The sequence below is a fragment of the Cryptomeria japonica genome, chromosome 2, assembly GCF_030272615.1.
Source record: "Cryptomeria japonica chromosome 2, Sugi_1.0, whole genome shotgun sequence".
NCBI lineage: Eukaryota > Viridiplantae > Streptophyta > Pinopsida > Cupressales > Cupressaceae > Cryptomeria > Cryptomeria japonica.
The window spans coordinates 97,291,897-97,312,462 of NC_081406.1; the positions used below are offsets into that span (position 1 = coordinate 97,291,897).

Consider the following 20,566-nt stretch of genomic DNA (forward strand, 5'->3'; position numbering starts at 1 on the left):
ACTTGTCAAATCTAGTGTTGAATCTTGTGCAAATAACTTAGAAAGGATTTAGACTACCTAGGAATCATTTCTAATTCATCCAAATGCAACAAAACATAAACAAATTGTTTTAAAAAAGCATAGAAAAAAAATTAAAAAATTGACTTGGGAATCTGATTTTTCTTGAAAATCCCCTTCAAATCCCCTTCAAATCCACTTGGAATCACTCAAAAATCACTCCAAATCACCTTGCAAGTCACTCCAAGTCAACCTTCCCCCTTCTCAGCCCAAAACCCAATCAAAAAACACAAAATGAATTGTCTTTCTGCTGTTTTCGATTATCAGGCACAGGCGGGCGAGTTTTTGACTCGGACTCGCCAAGTTTTTGCCAAAAACTCACAAAAAACTTGGCGAGTTTTTGGGGCTAGTAGAAGTCATATCCACTCGCTTGGCGGTGAGTTTTTGCTACTTGCCGTTCAGCGAGTAGTCCATCTATGCTTGAGATAATTCTGCAAAAACAATGTATTTTTACAGTAATAAACTAGGCGTGATTTTGCAAAAATAAAGGGAGTGGTTCTTGTGAATAAATTGGCATGCTTTTTAATAAAAAACTAGTGTGATTTTGTAAAAAATAATCCACCTGATTTCTATAGGTAAAAATGTCATTATTTTTCCCATAAACAAGCATGATTTGTAGTAAAAAAGAACTACAATTTCTTTTCTGTACCCTAGCTGCTGTGATTTTCCTTAAGCCACATCCAAAAAGAATATTGCCATGAATTTATAGAAAAACAAATCACAATTTTTGATAGAAATACTCCTTGTGCAAATTTGTACAATTTTGTGCAGCATTGTATTATTTTGTACGATATTCAATTGGCCCGTTTTGTGTCACAAGCATGCAAGTAGTCATTGTTAGTAGTATTCCATTGATCTCCATGCATTCACTAATCCCAAGAAACTTGACTTGGGATTTGATACCATATATAATGAAAATATAACACAAAATAATTACCAAGATATTAAATAATAAACTAAGGAGTGAAAGTCACCTTAAATAATAGTTACAAAATTTTATACATAAAGATAAGAGTGACAATTAATAAATCAAAGGATAAGGATGACAATTAGAAGAATATAGAAAATTCCTAAAGTCCATCGTAAAGACTAATTGGCCATGATAAAATGAATATCACAATATTTTTTTTTATTGATTAAACACAAGGATTTTTTTGCTTGGCAGCCCACACTAGTTGAGGCCACAAACGGGGAGCCTCATCCCCGACATTAACGCAACAATGATTACGTAGACCCACAAGCACAGTCACCCAACAGGGGCACAAAGCCCTTGAGCACACCAGCCCAACAAGGGTCTAGAATAGGTATTAACACCTGTGAAACCACTGGTATGAATGCCACAACGGTTCACATTCCGTGATCACACCAAACTGGTGAAGGCACAAGCCTGCGATCACAGAGGCCCAATAGGGTTTGAAACTTGGTGGCAATATTAACAATGCCACAACTTAACCATCACACTGCAGGGTCAACCCCAACTGAATATCACAATATTACTTTAATATGCACAATATGAATACTTGAAGCACAACATAGAACAAGCAAGATGATTATAAATTAAGCAAAGAATATCTATCTGTGACTACATCATACACATCTTAATACTACTCTATGAATCAAGCATAGTATAAAGATACACAATTAAATATGGTTTAGTCATTTATCAAGCAGGTCTTTAAACATTGTTTAGCATAAGCATTACTGAAAATCAGGACAAGGCAAAAGTTGACACGGATGGGCTTTACAGTTTCACTTAAACCTTGGCCAGTTTGTCCTTAATTTTGTGGAAAGTTCTCATGCCAATGCTATCCTACAAGTGCACCCACTTTGTGAACAATTTATCCTTGACTTAAGCATATTTCATTTATCATACTGCCATCTTTTGAGATGGATGCTTGTTACTGATGGATATGCCATTTTATGATTATCCTTGATGTAACTAGTCATGGTCTGAGCCGCTGAAAAGTGCACCAAGTTCAAATTTAACTTTTACTACATGGCTGGTGGAATTTCGTAAGCCACTTTTCAAGTGCTGTTTGTAGGAGATTGGCTTGATTCTTGCCAACCAAAAGTGTGCCAATGAATGATCAGAATTCACCCAAGAATTAGCCCACTTTGGAGGAGAATTGAGATGGCTAAATCATCAAAAAGTTGTGCCTGAAACTGAACCATATCCTCTTTGACTGACCACGATAAAGAAGTGTTGAATCTGCCCTGTCTGTATGCTTGTTCTGTTCCTCTGCTCTTCCATCTACGATCTGCTCCTTCATTGTACTGTTTACTCCTTTGGACTTTATTGGTCACTTCACCCTGAAAAAGTCATTAGAACAAAAGATTAGGACAAGACAAACTCTTGCAAACTGACTGGAATGGTCATGAATTAAATTGATTAACAAAGAAATGACGATCGACTGACAACAAATCTGATAAAAGGGAGCATGGAAGTTGAGTTCTATAAGGGTACCAACATGTTGGAAACTCACTTGATATGTGCGTACACTTTCCTCCATGTATATCTTGGAGATACATTTTATGGGATTGTATGTAGACTTAATAATTCAAACTCTAATTGCTAGGAATATGTACTAATATAGTGCCCCTTGGCAGGTAAAAAGTCCTCATACTTCAATTTATGAGAACTAGAATAGCTATTAATTTATTTCCTAATCTTTTTGGGTTCTCATTTCAGTGGTCGTTGTAATTATCTTTAGTGACTTGTTACTATTGGTGGTTCTAATTTTTTTGGTTATAATTTTTCTCTGGTGGATTTATCTGTATTTACCCTGTATTATTGGCTATAGCTTGAGAGTTAATGACTGGCTGATCCAAGATGTTAGCTGATTTCAATCAAGCTACAAATAAATGTAAAATGCTAGTCTGTTGTGACAAAGTATATGCTGATTACAGCAGTAGTAATGCTGACGTTCTGAAGCAATTAGGGATCTAAAATGTTTTTTTTCTCTTCATACTCATTCAGGGAAGAGGCAGCTAATTGCTTAGATAATGTCAATGGGGATAGGGCACATAAAACATTGGTAGGCAACTGTTTCTCTCATTTATTCTATTGTGTCTGGGCAAGGTATTTCTGGCATATGTTTTATGTACCTCCCTTAAAAGAGGGATTTTTCACTTTGCAAATTCTCGATTATGCATATTTTTTCTCATGCCTCTCTGCATGGTAGTCTAGAACAGACTCATACTTCTTGAAATTATTCTATTTATTTTTTATTCAATTCTCATTTCTTGGCTTGCATGTCCCAAATTTTGCAGTTCATATATCATTGTAAAACATCAAATTGGAAATTCATTTGACTTGTTTAAAATTTTAACACTTAAATGCTATCTTCCATTGTTCCACATTTTGAAATGATTATTGTCTTAGTATATATTGCCCAAGTTGCCTCACAGCTTGGAATATATTCAGGTCTCTCTTAATGGACACTTGTTTGATCAATTTCTCATTAATGAGGCATTGGATATCATTGAGACCGCTGGTGGCTCATTTCACCTTGCTAGATGTCGAGTGGGCCAGTCAGCTGATGCTATGTCCTATGCAGAAATTGAAGTAAGTATTTGGATTTCTTAAGATTAAATTAATTTATCGGGTTTTGAATCTTGTATGCTCCAAAAATACGTCATCCTAACCCTAGCATAACTTGAAATTAGTATTTGAAGATGATAAAATTAAAATTTCTAGTTTTGAAACTTGTAGTTTCCAAAACTTCATGTCAGCCTAACACTATCTCACGTGTCATTCTTTAACAGATAATGTTTTAGTATGTCCTAAATTGTTACAGTAGTTATAACACAAGTTATTTAAAGATGTTATTCTAGTCTTGTGCTTGGTCATGTTTGCTAATTCTTTATACGCTCTTTCCCTTTATTTCTTCTCTATAATCTAAGTTTTTTTGCAGTCAACGTTTTTATTAATTATTAAAAGGAAATATGGTTTGATGCATATTGATTCAAAACCATGCAAATGAACTCTAAAAGTAAAATCATATAATCTTAAGAAGGAGACTTTGTGCTGCTTTAACTCAAACGAGTCTACCCTACTTAGAGCTTAGGTTAGGCATTGGTATATGCTTGGATAGATTAGTCATCCTTGTATTGTATCTATGACCACTACATGTGATGGTTAGTGTAAACACCTTCAGGATAACACACATCCTTGAAGTCTTATAGGCATATCTCCCAAGTTGGTTCTAATTTGCCATTTGACTATTCCTCTTCCTGGAGTGCATGGCTACCACTTCTTGATAAGTGAGAAAACTCTTACAAGAGAAATTTCAGTCTTTTCCTATTGGTCAAATCATTCATGGAAAAGTAAGATTCTACCTGCAAAATTATGGGGACCATTTTCCATTGTGGAAATTTAGGGGTCATTTTCCATTGTAAAAATTTAGGGGTTATTTTCTGTTGTAGAATTTTGGGGGTCATTTTCTATTGTGGAAATTTAGGGGTCATTATCCATTGTGGAAATTTGGGGGCAATGTTGATATATTCTTGTTGGGGTCAAAATTTAGCAATGGAAGAATTGAGTGAAAATTGTGGAGATTTGATGCAAGACGAAAAAAAATCCCTCTTGCCTAACACACAAAACTCACAAGGAAATAGTTTGCAACAAATTGAATAACAAATTTTATCATTCATCAAACATAATATTTAAATCACAAGGAACTAGGGAGATATATCTCCTTTGTCAGGAGGGAAGGCCAATGGAAGGCATTGAAGTGGCACTTGGTATAGATTCTATCATCCACCAACAATTTGTGGATGATACTATTCTATTTGGGAAAGCTTGCATGGTTGAGGCTAGGAACTTCAAAAGGGTATTGAATGACTATGACAAAGCGTTAGGCCAGAGTGTCAACTAGGGGAAATCAGAAGTTTTTTTCTTAAATGTGCCAGAGCGTCAACTGGGGGAAATCAAAAGTCTTTTTGTTAAATGTCCAACCAAGTTTACAAAGGGAGATTGCTCAAATTTTGGAGTTGAGAACTTCTCAAGAAGATTCCTTGGGATGCCTTTATTTGTTGGTATTAATAAAAAATGTTATTGGGAAACCTTGATCAATAGCTACAAGAAGACAATGGACATGTGGAAAGGTAAGTGGCTTAGCTCTGCAAGTCAAATCCTCAAGTTAAAAGCGGTTCTATCAGCAATACCGGTCTATTCAGTGTCATGTATACTAAAGGCAATCAAAAGTGGGTAGAGATTCTCAAAAAAATGAATCTAGACTCTAACGAACCAATACGGATTCTCAACACCCTTAACCTGCTAAGGGGGTCTGTAATTTGGAACTATCTATTAGAATGTAGAGAGATAATCACTAAACACATCAATTGTGAGGTCAAGAATGACAATAAAGTGTGCTTTTGGGAGTATTCATGGGAGGGTTATCCACCTCTGATCAACAATCCCAACTTGGAGGACATTAGAATGGAAATTAGTAGGTTATAGGGGAAGAAAATTTGTAATTATGGAGAAGTTGTGGTGATCAATGGAATCCCAAACTAGCAATGGAAAACTTTGAATGATTTGAATGTGGCTCAAGACCAAAAGATCAACCTATCCAAGATTCTAGAAGAGAGAAGTTTTGCATTCTTGGAGGAGGATGGTGTGCTTCTATGGATGGGGAATACAAGGTGAAGGAAAAATATAATATCAAGGAAGCTATTATGGATGATCAGAAATGGCCAAAGCATCTTTTATGGGGAAAAGAGTGTCTGCCTAAAGCGGGAGCTTTCACATGGTTAGCAATTCAAAATAGAATACTTAGCCAAGATTAGTTGGCTACGCTTGGCATTGTTGGGCCTAAAAGATGCTACCTCTGTAGAAGTTCGAAGGAAAAATGTCATTCATCTCCTTCTAACTTGTTTGTATGTTGAGATGTGTTAGAAGTATTTCATGGACAATCTGAGCTTCCAATGCCCCCTTCCACAAAATATGAGGGATTGGTTTGAGATGTGGCCTGGCAAGATTAGGAAAGGCATTTTTGATAGCCTATGGAAAATTATTCCATCTTCTATCATCTGGGAACTATGGAAAGAGAAGAATCAAAGAGTAATTTAGGATAAATCTATGCCAAGAGAATGCCTGGTCAAAAAATCGGAAACAACAATTATTGAGATAACTAACAATGCAGCTGGAAACATGTCACTAAAATAAAGTGTTTCCTCAAATTGGGATGATGAGATGATGAAGTTTTTTCAAGGATTGAAAGTTCCCCCTTATTGGGGGATAATAGTGCTAAAAAATCAACAAACCCTCGAGATAATGTCAATTGGGAAGCACTTGAGCATGGATGGATTAAGGTCAATTTTGATGGGGCCTTACAAGGCAACCTTGGGTCCAGTGGAATAGGTTGTGTTGCAAGAGATGCTGATGGAAACATTTTAGCTAAGAGATCCAAACATATTAGGAAGACCACGAACAATGTAGCATAATTTAGAGCAGCCTTAATGGGATTGGAGTTGGGTAAGGAAGTTGGGGCTAAGAAGATACCCCTGGAAGGGGACTCCTTGATTATTGTTAATGCATGCTTGAACACCTTCTAGCACAACACCTTGTCTCTAGCCTTCGTCTCCCCCATCGTCAACACCACAACCCAAAACATGGCAGACACGTTTGTGTTTACCTTGCAGCGATGGAAGGCCATAAGGAATTCCTTCCCCAAAATGACCTTTACTACATGAATAACCAGGGGGTGGCCTGTGGTGAGTATAGCTACCAATATTTTATAAGTCACCTCTCCCAAGAAGGACATTTTCCACTTGGTTGATTTGAAAGTATTATTGGCATGTCCATTTTCTCACCTTTTAACTCGTAGAGAAAGTCACCTCTAGATGACACATACGCTGCCACCTTGACCCTTTTATAATCATATGCCTCGTGTCATCATCATGAAAACGCAACACCTTTCACATTAATGATTTTTGTGGTCTGTGATAATCTTTTCCAATCTACCACTTAACCTTAATATATCTCCAATTGGGTTTTCTCAAACATTTCCTCATCCTTTATATTGCCAGACTTGATGGAAACTTCATCTATTTTTGGTTTGGATGCCACATCTTCATTCTCCCCACTTGTCATACGTGCCTCTATACTTTCCTTTAATGCTTCCGTCCTGTCACAACTTCGAGGCACACGAACTCATAATTCCCTGCCTCACATACATCAAATCACATGCAATCCACATCTTTTTTTTCAATTTCACTCCCTTGTCACCACCCCATAATTCCCATTTGCTATTTTCTTGGAGATTTCATTTGCTAACGTGTTCCCTTCCCTATACACATGTGTGAGCTTGAAGTCCAAAAATCTTCCTAGATCAGTGTTCTAATTGGCCCCAACCATCTATTGAGTTTCCAATTTGGAGTTAGATTTTGGCGGATAGTGTTGATGGTGATTAAGGAATCACCCTCCAAATGCACTTTATTTGCCTTTGATTCTAGGCCCAATTCGAGTCTAAGCAGAGCCACCTAGAACTTTGCCAAATTATTGGTGGCCATCCCTAATGATTCAAGCTTCTCTCCCAATATTTTTCCTTCATGATCTCTAGCGACACATCATGCTTCACTTGGTCTTGGATTGCCCATCAAGACTTCGTCAAAGTTAATTTTTATCCAGTTAGTCTCAGGAGTAGTCCACTGAACGCCATCTCTTGGTTTGACAAGAAGATCAACTTTCCCCGCTTCATTAATGGGGGAACTATATTTTTTTTTTTTCAATTTATATAATAAAATAAATTTCAAATTAAAACCTAAATTAAAAGTTTAAAGTGAGAGAGCAAGTGAGAGAGAAATTAACTTTTGATAACTCGTCTCATGCTAATAATTTAAGGATAGCATGTGTCCTTGGTTCAACTTATGCTTATGGTAGCATGTCATTTGATTATTATCTATCTCTATCTCTCTCACCTATCTATGTCTCCTTACTTATCCCTATATCTCTATTCCCCCTCTACATCCTTCCCACTATATCTATCTCTTTATCTCTCCCTCTCTCTCTATCACTCCCTCTTTCATATCTCTCTACTGCTATATTCCCTCTCTTCCTCTCTCTTTATTTACATAAATCTTTCTCCCTCTCTTTATCTATCTCCAATATCTTTCACTCACTCACACATTCCCTATTTCTCCCTCCCTATCTCTATATGTATTTCTCTCTCTCACAGATACATGCACTCTCTATTTCTCCCTCCCTATCTCTATATGTATTTATCTCTCTCACACAGACATGCACTCTCTATTTCTCCCTCCCTATCTATATCACTCTCTTATACACTCCTCTCCATCTCTCCTACTCTCTTTATCCATCTCTACCTTTCTATATGTCACTTCCTATATCTTTATCTTTCTATCTCCCCCTCTCTCATTGTTGCCCTCTTTCTATCTATATTTCTCCCTCTCCCTCTTTCTCTCTCCTTCCATATCCCCCTTTCTCTCACCCCCATTCTATTTTGCAAGTTATATCTATTATATCTCTCCTTTATATCCCTATATCGTCCTCTTTATATCCCTATCTCTCCCTCTCTCCCTCCTATCCCTATCTCACCCTCTCTCCCCATCACTCCCTCTTTTTATATCTGTCCACTTCTCCTCTCTTTCTTAAAATTACATGCACACTCCATGTTTCTTCTCCCTATCTCAATCATTGTCTCTCTATCATTCCCTCTCTCTATGATGCAAGACAAAAAAAACTCCCCTTGCATTGCAACCTTAAAAATCAAAAATCAAAACATAAATGCAAAAACAGAGATTCTATGTTCTTTAACAACACAATTTACAACAATAAACAACTTTTATTTTATCAAATACTTCAACAATATACTCCACCCTCTCAATTGATGCTCCTTCTATCATGCCTTTTACATCACACTCTTTTTAAATATGCCTCCCCATCATTTCATATCCTATTTTTATAGATGTCTTTCTGTTTATTCATTTCTTGGAATATAACATTTGTTCATTTGTTTGAAAGTTTCTAAGTCTTCACTCCATTCTTTCCCCTTCACAGTCCCTTTGTCTTTAAATTGCAACTCTTTCCACATTATTTGGAAGTTGTTAATACCTTCCCTTCTTTGTTAATTTTATAACATTAATAATTTGCATCATTTCATCCTTCTATCGATGCCTTTCCATATTTGCAGTATGGCCTTGCATCTTTCTTACCTCCTCAATATCCTTTTAGGAAGCTGATCAGTTACAATAATTGGAAATTGCATCTAGTTGAAAGTTTCTAAAGCCTTTTCAGCAAATTCATTTTGTGCATATCCTTCTTGGAAAGCTTTAGGCAATGAGAACACTGGGAAAGGTTATGGAAAGCTTTAGCTCTCTCTCTCTCTCTCTCTCTCTCTCTCTCTCTCTCTCTCTCTCTCGATTTCTCCCCATCTCTCCCTTATTTATTCCCTCCCCATCCCCCTATATATTTATTTATCTCTACCTCTCTCTCCCTTTCTCTTCCTATATATCTCTCATTCTCTTCCAATAAATGTCTACGTCTACCTCTATCACTCCCTACTTCTCTCACCCTCTCTCCATCTCTATTTGTCTATCTCTAGCTCGCTCTATATTTTCCAATTCTCTTTATCTCTCTTTCTCCCTCTTCCTCTATATATCTCTTTATCCCTTCATCTCTATCCTCGTATCTTTCTATCTTTATCTCTCCCTCTCCCTCCCTTTATCTCTCTATCTATTTTTATCTCTTCCTCTCTCACTCCATCTTAATCTCCATCTCTATTTTCCTCTCTCCCCTCTATCTCTAGAAATGTCCTCTCTCTCTCTCTCTCTCTCTCTCTCTCTCTATATATATATATATATATATATATATATATATATATCCCTCTCTCTATGTATCACTTCCTATCTCCATCTCTATCTTTATCTTCCTATCTCTCGTGCTCTATCACTCCATTTATTTTTCTCTTTCATCTTTATCTGTATCTTCTTCTCTATCTATGTCTATTTACCTATCTCTCTCTTGATCTTCCCCCTCCTATTTCCCCCTCTTTCTAGCCCTATCCCTACCTCTTTGTCCCTCTCACCCATTTGCAAACATAACATGAGCATGTTGGTAATGAAACTTGATTATCTTCTTAATTTAAAGGTTTTGTTGAAGTGATTATTTGATTTGAATCTAGCACTTCTTTATTGAGACTTTGTTGCAGAAACAACATCTTGACCTATCAATTTACCTCATGTACTACACAAACTTATATGATACCTTTCGACGTAGGGATAGGGCAAATATGATACCTTTCGACGTACTTTTTTTTTTTTAATCGATAAAAGGTTGTAGCCGAAATTTTATTATTAAAAATGAGTTACTAATGCTTACATTTCATCTTGGTTACATATGTTTCCAAGATCAAATGGAATTGTCTTCGGATCACCTTTATCCATTGGAGATCAAACCTCTTTAGAATTCTTTGTTTAGGTAAACCATGCCAAGCTAGAGCCTTGTTACTTCTTCTAGCTCATGTTAGAAGCACTTTATCTGAGTTCTACAAAAAGAATAGCTCTAGGAAGCCTTGTTAATCAGTAAAATGTACCTAATTAATTAAATTTATATGTACTTACTATCCCTCAAGATGTACCTAATTAATTAAATTTATATGTACTTACTATCCCTCAAGGGTGTTGAAGGATGTTGTACCCTGATTATGTACTTTACTTATATTCTTATTAAGTAAATTAAATAATTTTTTAAAGTAAATAAAACACATTCATATATTTGAAAAATAAATTTAAATTATAAAATAATTAATCTATAAATTTTAAAAACAATCAATATACATCTATAAAATAATTTTTAAGTAGATAAAATATTGACTTTTCAATAGATAAAATAACTCTATAAGTAAATATAAATAACTCTTTAGATAAAAGTAAAATAAAAAATTAATTAAGTAAAACAATTTTAAATTGATATTTCTCCTTTTTTAAATATACATTTTTAATATACCCATACTATGTTAATTTATAATAATATAATATTTATATTGATCCGTTTAGAACACGTATACCCCTTTGAGATGCGAATTGATCCGTTTAGAACACGTCTACCCCTTTGAGATGCGAATATCCCATGTGATATGGATGCAGATAGAATACATACAATTTAGAAGGCGGACGCCACCTTTTAGCGAGCCCTGCCAAAGTTGGTCCACGAAATCTTATTTATATGTATATAAATAACGGAACCTTTTTAAAAGGAACTTTTACAGCCTGGAGATCTGCAGTATGCAATCTGACATAATATATGCGAAACAATTTAGATATGCAAGTGAGTAAGAATAGTTTTTGTGATTGTTATCTTTTGCTCCTGAAAAATCTCCACAAACGCTTATTAATCGTGGCGTTTGAGCCTGTACTCTCCGTTCCTATACGTGTGGTCTTTTGGAGAGTCCCAACGCGTCTGGGTTCCTCTGGAGCGTAACAGGTTGATTGAGCCGCTTGCATTCCCTAGCCATCGCATTGCGGTCTGTCTATCAGTCATATTGTCAGCAATTGAAGTTAAGACAGGTATCAATTTAAAACCAGGCATTTCTTTGATCCATCAGTGACGGTCAGTAGCATAAATTCGATGGCTGTATGGCCGTATGGCCGTATATAAGTATTTTTCAATACCTGGAAGACTATCACATGAAAGGGGAGATTTCATATAGATTGTCAGATTTCATAAATAAATATATATTAAAAAAACAAACACAAACACACACACTATATATATATAGCTTTTAATAACAATCATGAAATCAAAGACTCTATGAGACTTTAGTATAGATGTTACATTGTGCACATGCACGACCTATCAGAGCTGTCCAGGTTATGCCTGATTGGAATCCATTTCCCTTTTAATTTGGGACCTTTTACTATGAATTTTGATCAAGTAGTCTGCTATTTTTGTTTATCTCTCCTCTTCAAAAAGGGCAATCAATGGGTCCACATTCAATATATTGATGCATTTGATCCAGATACTTTTGTAAGCTGGTCATTTCATGATGTAATGCCGTTTTATTATCACTAACTACATGATAGAAAAGCAATATATAGTCTGTCTGCCAAATCTTCTTTAGGTATTGTCCACCTTCTAATCTTGTATTTAAGATGATGCAAGCTAGTCCTTAGCTGAGCCATCTAGATTTTTGGTTTCTGTTTTATTTCTGCTTCCATATATTCTCTTTGCTCATGGTCACATGTAGGATTTAATTGCTTGACGCGATGTGTTCTTTTATGCCTATGCTGAATTGTCTTCATGACCATCTTCTTGTTCTTTCTCACATCTTTTGATTTCCATCATGGTGTTTGGACACGCTTGTATGCTAACATTTCTTTTACTCATCCATTTGGTATTTTGTTTCATCCATGTGCCCTGTCTTCTTCTTAACTTTTCCTCCACTATTATTTTTGGGTATTGATGTGACTCTATGCTCTCTATTCTCTTTAGATAACTTAACATAGATCAAAGCAAATGCCTCCAATGGAAAGGTGCCTGCCAGATCATATGGAACCAATGTTTTCCTTTTGAAATTGCTTGTAGTTAAATGTTTTTGTACCTCTCTATTTGTCCATTCTAGTGCTGATTTGTTGCTGCCTCAATCTTCACACCCATAGAGCAACACTAGCATGACAAGCAATCCAAAGAGGGCCCTCTTCGTTTTTCCAATCTTATAATTTAGCATTTTTACATCTATTTTGTAGTATGCATAAAGTTGTCCACTGCCTTTTATCCTTTTTGCCCGACAAGTCTCCCATTTGAGTTTGTTGTGAAAGTCAAAACCAAGATAATTATATTCATCCACCTCTTGCAAAGGACTTCTTTTAAATACAAAGATTATTTGTTTCTTTTTTTCTTCTTAAGGTAAAGATCATGAAATTCATTTTGCTGGTATTTACTTGCATCCTTTTGACAAAAGAATTTCAAAACTTTTAAGTGTTTTCTCAAGCAATGTGCTATTTTTGCCATTAAGATTATGTATGAGCATATAGGAACAACCTTATTATGTAGCTGGCTAAGTAGAAACCTCCATCCCCATGCTTGTTAGCCACTCTATTAGTTTGTTTATGTATAGCCTTAATAAAATAGAGGATAGCGGACATCCTTGCTTGACCTCAATGTCGTTTCCAAAACATTTTGATAATTTCTTCCTTGTTCTTATTTGCTTGAACCTGATCATAAAGCTTGTGACCAGCTGCTTTGTAAGTCTGAATTCCAAACTTTTCCATTCAGCTTCAGAGTTTGCTTTCAAACAGTATCAAATGCATTCTTGAAATCAAGAAAGCAATCAACTTTTTCTCCTTATTTAACCTTTATTTTATTGATCAATTATCTAAGACTAATACAATGATCAACTGTTAGGTGTTTTAACCTTGAACCTACTTACACTTTCACCCTCTTTTCTTCCTCTCCTGTCCGATTGCCAATTCTGCACTCTACCATACTCCCAAAGAGTTTTCATGACAAAAATAAAATAAATACAAAAGGCCTTCACCACCAACTTGTCGTCCCTCTGATCACCAAGGCTTCATTGGATGACAATGGCACTCTTTGTAGCGTGATTTTGGCACTGTAAAAACAGATATTAAAATTTATTTAATGAAACAGTTTCTGTATGACAAGAAATGGCTCCAAAAGTACTTAGAAATATCTAGAAATCATGAAAACAAACTAGAAAATGCCTCTTTTTGCAGGATAATAGTGGGATGATTTTCTGACGGCCATACTAATTTCGAGTTGTATTTTCAATCCCTTCTGTTTCATGCAAGTCAGATTAAAAGCCTAAAGTTTATAGCATAAGTCAATTGCTTTTCTATGAAAGAGGAAACTGCTGCTTTGCTTATTTTCTCGCAAAAATATGGTATCAGAACAGAACGTTAGTGGGCTTAGCATATAAATTTAGAAGGATAATTCCAAAGAGAAGGGTTACATTAACCCTCAAGTACTCACAAATTTGACTGTTATTTTTCTAGAATATAATGACTTTCGAGAGTAGTAATTTGCAATCTTATTTAATAATTAAAAAAGATTTTTAATGTGTAACCAAATTTCCTCATAAACATGTACTATCGTATGAAATATTCTAAACTGACAACATATAAATAACAACTATATGCTAATAACAACTCTATGCATGAGGGTTTACAAGTATCACAATTAAACCAACATATGATTATCTAAAGCCTACTTCTGAATAGGCAAAGCTTTTTGGGGCGGCTGGTGCCTTATAAACCGTATCTTCCTTATAATAACTATTCGTGCATAATTTATTGTTCATGTGAAGAAAAGTTTCATGATAAAAGGATTTGATAGGATATATATGCGAGTACAATTTCCTACATATGTGAAGCTAGAAATGTTTAAAGACAGACAGCCGAGTTTACGAAGGATTAGTTTTATATGTTTTGTTTTTCCTTTATACTGTTGTTGGCTACAATAGTGGAAGACATGAAACTGCATTACTTATTAAATGTCAGTTACTATACATGTTGACTCAATTTTTGTTATTCATAAAACAATTTTCCATTTTAGTTAAAGGTTTACTAAATCCTTTATACTGTAGTTGAGAAAAGGAAGGCATTTACAAGTCACATTGACAGATATTATTCTGTATGAAGAAAGCAATTTCCCATGGTAGTTTGAATTTGATCGGTTACTCTATAGTTAAAAAAAGGAGGAAACTGAAATAAGATACCAAACATATTTTATAACCTAGTGACTCTGCTGTAGGATTATAATTCACTTTTAGCAAAGAATTATATATGCTTTCATATTTTCCCATGAAAAATAATTTTTTTAATTAAATTCTATTGTGAATAGTTTAATTGTGACAGCTGGTGTTTTTGAATTGAAATTCATCTTGGGTTGTGACATATAAACTTGTAAGTGCTGCACAGAGAGCTACATATTGTACTCCTGTTTGTGATTAATTCAATGCTTTCATTTTAAAACTATAATTCTTACAGGTCAGTGCCAATGACAAGGATGTCTTGGCTTCTATTGTGGATACTTTAGCTGCTATAGCTAACCCAGATAATAAGCGTCGAAAAAAATTAATTGAAAAGGAATTGAAGCGGTCTTCTTCAAGAATTAGAGAATTGAGAGAAAATCTACAAATGGAAGGAAATTTTGATGATAGAGCATCAGTTCTTATCATCGGTGCTGGGCGTGTATGTGAACCTGCAGTTGAGTTCTTAGCCTTGAATGGATGCAATGTACTTGATTCTCCAACAAGAAATAGTTCAAAAACTGGCACTGAAGCAGTTAAGGGTGTTCAAGTTGTTGTGGCATCATTATATCTACAGGATGCACAAAAGGTATGATTTACTGCATATATTAAGTTGCACTTAAAGTACTAATTGTTTAGTAACTTATAATATTCCGGGAACATAGCTCTTTTGGTAGAAAGGAGCACATTATATAGAGGAATGATCGGTGACTTTGTTACTAGTATCTATATCAAAAAACCTACAAGAATGGGAAGGTGGTTTTATTCAAAACAGATCTAGTGTAATATAGTAGCTAGAAGAGAACATTTTTTTGTGCTGTGCAATATCAACTTGTGTAATAACATTTCTAGTCTTTCAGTGTGATTCACTAAATAGATATTTGCTTATTGTAGCTCATTGATGATTCAAAAATTATCCATGTCGGTCGTGCTATGCATAATCTATGAATCTGTAGCATGTCAGGCCTCTCATTATATAGGTTTATTATGCCTATACCATTTTAGCGACTCTTAACTTCGACTTTTAGCATGGGGACAATTTTTGTACAGTCTTATCTTTAACTGTGTCTGATAATAACTAATATTTTGAAAAGTCTTGATCTGACATTAAATACTTTGGAATAGGTAATTGAAGGGATACCCAATACAACAGCAGTTGAGCTTGATATAAGCAATTATGATCGTCTTCTAGAATATGTATCAAAGGTAAAAGATTTCTGTTTTTTATACCTAAAGAATATGATTTTTTTCATTCTCAACTTTTGTTGTTATGTAATAGAGTTAATTTTATCATTGTAAGCAGATGAATAAGAGTGTTTTATCATGTGAAATCTCAACACACATAATTCAAAGTACTGTGAAGGAAATAAAGAGAAGAAATACAATACAGTCAGTGTCACATTCATCATTACCTCTCCTAGACAAGTTTTTGTGCATACTTTTCTAGAAAACTTTGGAAATTTGACATACATTCTTTCAATCTTCTTCAACACTTGTAGGATCCCTGTAGTGTTTTTTTGCACCTTATCTAAAGAAATAAGAAAATACAAAATTTGATAGCTCTATATGTTATCATGGATGCACTCCAATTCAAGAACTAAAACTATGCAATGATCAAGCTCATTGTGCAATGCTTACTATGAATTCTGCAACAGGGGAGGTGGTATCATTGTCATCAAACCTCCTGTTGAGGCCTAACTGTAACTGTTACCTGACAGTGTCAGATTCATGTTGGAAACAGTTCACTTTGTTGCTCCATAAACTTCATTGTAACACCATGTTACTATACACGTATGATTGCTATTTTTAGTGCTTCAAGTCTCTTTCACGAAGGTGAGCCTGGTCAATAGATTGGGCTCTACATAGTTGTTAACTATCATTAGTACATTAAATTGTTTGTCACAAAGGTGTGCCTGATAAAAATTCAGGAGATAAGCTCAGACACAAGACAACTCACTGCCCCTAGTGTTACAAGTATGGTTGCCGTTACACCAAAAGGTCGACCTATTAATGCCCGATACAACCACTAGACTTATAGAATCCATTGAAGGCAGTTAAGCCATGTCACAAACCCGAGCGCTGCGCTGCACCACACAAGGAGACCAAGGGTGCACACCTTGCAACAATCCCCCCCCCCTGTGCAAGCGAGGAGGTTTGAACTTGTGACCAAGCTCTGATACCACTTGTTACAAGTATGGTTGCCGTTGCACCAAAAGATTGACCTGATAAAATAAAATAATTAAATATAATTAAATATGATTAATTAAAAATTAATTAAGTTAATGAAAAGTCAAAAGAAATGAAAGGAAAGGTTGTGAGTCCCTCAACAATGAGATATAAAAGGGAGAAGAGAACCTCATTTGAGATGGGGAATAATTTGGAAATGAGAAGTGCAGATCTGATTTAAATAATAAGTGCAGATCTGATTATGAGAGGTTGTGTCCTTTTCAAAGGGCAGAAATAATGATGAGTTGCACTCTTTCAAAGGGTGCTAATGGTGAAAGGGTGTGTCTCTTGCCAAAGGGTATACATGATGAAGAGGTGTGACCTCTCCCTCACATTGAGAGATATAAAGGAAAGGAATCAAAAGCATCTAGTAAGATCACCATTGATCAGATCAGATCAGAATTGTTATCAAGTTACAGGCAGTAACATTTGTGTTCTTGGTGGTATGCATGGGGATGTGCTTAATAAGTATGCTTAATATATGAAGCCCAATAATGTTCTTATGCAGAATTAATAGTAATGCTAATATGGACTGCAATATGTATGACAGTCATACTTAATTTCATATATATATTCATAATACATAAGAAATATATATACTTATAGTCTAAATCATGTTATTACTTTCCGTATTTAAGAAGATGGGATTGAGATGTTCCAAACAGGGGCAGTCTAAATCCAAGCAATAGGTTAAGTCCCAAGATAGGGTGGGGATCAGCGACCCATAAGCCTTGAGGGTACAGACCCAAGATAGGTAAGGGCTTGGATCTGTAAACTTTGAGGGAACCTATTGTAGTTGGTCTCTGAGTGCTTTGGTAACATATGTAAACCCTTCTCCCTTAAAACTGAAGTAGTAGCAAGGTTTGATATCTATATTAAGAACTATGAATAATGAAATTAATCAGCTAATGAGGAAAATAGACAAGCACTTGTTAATAACTTATTGAAGAAAATCTATCAATTTTAGTATATTTAAATAGATCAGGTAGGGGACATTACACCTGTTAATGCCCAATACAACCACTAGACTTATAGAATCCATAGGAGGAGGTTAAGCCATGTCACAAACCTGAGCGTTGTGTTGCACAACACAAGGAGACCAAGGGCGCACACCTTGCAACACCCAGATGTAATTTATTCCAATTTGGTAACCTGTGGAGAAGCACAACCTGCATAAGAAGGGTCTTACAAAATTTTAGCATCCTAAAATGAGGTTTTCCATAATCTTGAAGTAACATATGGATTTTGGGCGCCAAAAATAGATATAATATTTTGTGTTTGTCACCCTTCTCTCTTTATTTGAGATTTTGAGTAGATAAATTTGATATTTTCTGACTAATACTTGTTTGCATTTATGATCTTAAGGATATATAAGCAGCTTGGATAAACCCTAGAGAATCTCCATGCAAAAGTGATCAAAAAATAAATTGTAGGAATTTTTGCCTGGCTTTTGGTACGGCCCACCCATATGATAGTATTGGCTATGTCAGCCAAGTTTCTAATTTGAACCTATTTAAATGTTTCCTCTTCAACATTGCTTACATCTTGTTCTTATTCCCCACAAGTTGCCTCAGTCTCTATGGGTTACCAAATTGGAATAAATTACATGTCCCCATTCACTATGGATTGCATCATCACGTAGCAATTTTTCATTGGATCTTGCATATTTCTTCATAGATCTTCCAATCTATTTTGGCATACATGATGTGGTTGAGTCAATCAGCTTATACTGTTATAACTTATATCTCAAAGAGGAGGTTGTGTTCCTCATCCTATATTGATACTATTCTAAATTCTTAGGCTTCTTGTTTCTTTTATCCATAATAAGTTTGTGGATATGTGGTCAACTCCTGTATATAAAAATTATAAAATTAAGAATTGCATCAGCCCTTGAATAGGAGTGCATAAATGGTTCTGGCTGGAGACAAAAGGCCATACTGGGCCAAAACAAAATGTTACTGTTGCGACTTACAGTAACAAAATCTAAGCTAAGCTAAGGCAAGTTGAAATTGCTTTCAACCACAGAAAACTTGCATTACAACCAAAACTATTTATGTTTCAGGATTCTTCTCTTTTTTAAAAGATCTTAATGTCATTTGATGGGAAAGTTTATTTTTCTTCCTCTTGGGATCTGTCCTATCATGGGCAGATTGAGGGGAGCCCATAATATTTTGTTTTCTGATTGTAGGGTTGTCCATATTATCCCCCACACAAGCTTTGGCATAAGAGACTAACTGCTCAGAAGAACCTGCAGCCTGATTCCTAGACTTGGAATTGTTGAGAATCTGAGAAGTATTGGAGGCCTTGAAAGTCAGGAGTGAAGCTTTTATATTGTTTGAAAGTGTACTACACTCATTGTTTCTCCCATCGTGCAGACCAGCCACCACCAAAGAAGGGACTAGGAAAGTCAAAGGGGAGGGTTGCTTTGTGTCAAGCACATTTTCAAAGTGCCCAAGAGGATGTCCACAATTTAATGTTGTGGGAGAGAGTCAACCCACCAAGAACCTTGACGATCAGATTTGAACTGAGGCCTGGAGCAATTTTGACTAGTATGACCAGTTTCAAAATATCTTCTCTATCTAAAGGTCAAACCTTCATAATCCAAAGGTTGAGACCAGCTGCAATCAATGACCTTGAGGGTGATAACGACAAGAGATCCCTGGAAGTATTCAAATCCACAAGAATGCGAGCAAAGGTAGTGTGGGCGAAATTAGAAGTATTTGTATCCACTGCAAGAAAACCCCCCAGAGAATCTCCAATGGCTTCAAAACAAGCATCAAACCAAAACTATTAAGGAAGGTTTGGGAGTCGAATCCAAATAGGTTTTACCGCAAATGTTTTAGAAAGAGGGTTGAACCTTGAATACTAGGGTTTGAGGAGCAAGCTTTGACCTCAGCACTAGCGCTCGCAAAGAATGGCAACCTGGTTCTTCTTACAGTCAAAAGCCACAGTGAAGAAACCCCGTGTACAAGAATAAACATCTAGATTACATTTTAGCATCAGTTTGCAAGCATTAGTGATCCACTTATGCAAAGCAAGGAGTCTGGGCCAAAATTGATTAAATTGGCCAATCAAGCCATTGGTAGTGAAGAACTATTTACCATCTATAACCTCGAGGTGCCATTTTTACCATTGCCCTTCGGACATAATGAATCACCCATTGTAAATCGGTGTTTTCTGGGCCGTGCATCCCACGCCAAGGGTTTCAGCCCTTTGTTCTTGTTGTCACCACAAGATGGTGCTCTAGGAAGGGAACCTTGCAACATACAAAACCCATTAGTATTTCCCAATTGATTTGCAACGATCGCATGAGTGTGGGTAGGAGCAGATACCCTAACTCATGCTAGACACCCAAGCCATCTAGGGCACTAAAGGAGGGCGAAGCTTTGAGCTCAAAAGGCGATAGTAGTGGTGAACTTAGAGTAGACTAGTTTGATCCATGGGAGCAGACCTGCAACAATCCAAAAGACATTTCTATTGACAGTTAAGGCAAGAGAAATGCCTTTGCAAGAGCTTGCATAGGCATATTTTTGAGGCTCCTATTATTAAGG

General features: G+C 35.8%; 1 protein-coding gene across 4 annotated transcripts in view; it reads left to right on the forward strand.

The window, feature by feature from the left end:
• LOC131050789 (alpha-aminoadipic semialdehyde synthase) overlaps nt 1-20,566 on the forward strand; it is a 293,987-nt gene that overhangs the window by 205,984 nt on the left and 67,437 nt on the right. For 3 of the 4 annotated variants that reach the window (XM_057985051.2, XM_057985052.2, XM_059216164.1), the window contains 4 exons: nt 3,035-3,092; nt 3,482-3,622; nt 15,028-15,378; nt 15,915-15,995. In XM_057985051.2, the coding sequence (XP_057841034.2) occupies nt 3,035-3,092; nt 3,482-3,622; nt 15,028-15,378; nt 15,915-15,995 (631 nt within the window). Of the gene's footprint in view, nt 1-3,034; nt 3,093-3,481; nt 3,623-11,211; nt 11,587-15,027; nt 15,379-15,914; nt 15,996-20,566 lie in introns of those variants that run through there. The other variant, XM_057985054.2, reaches the window with a different exon arrangement.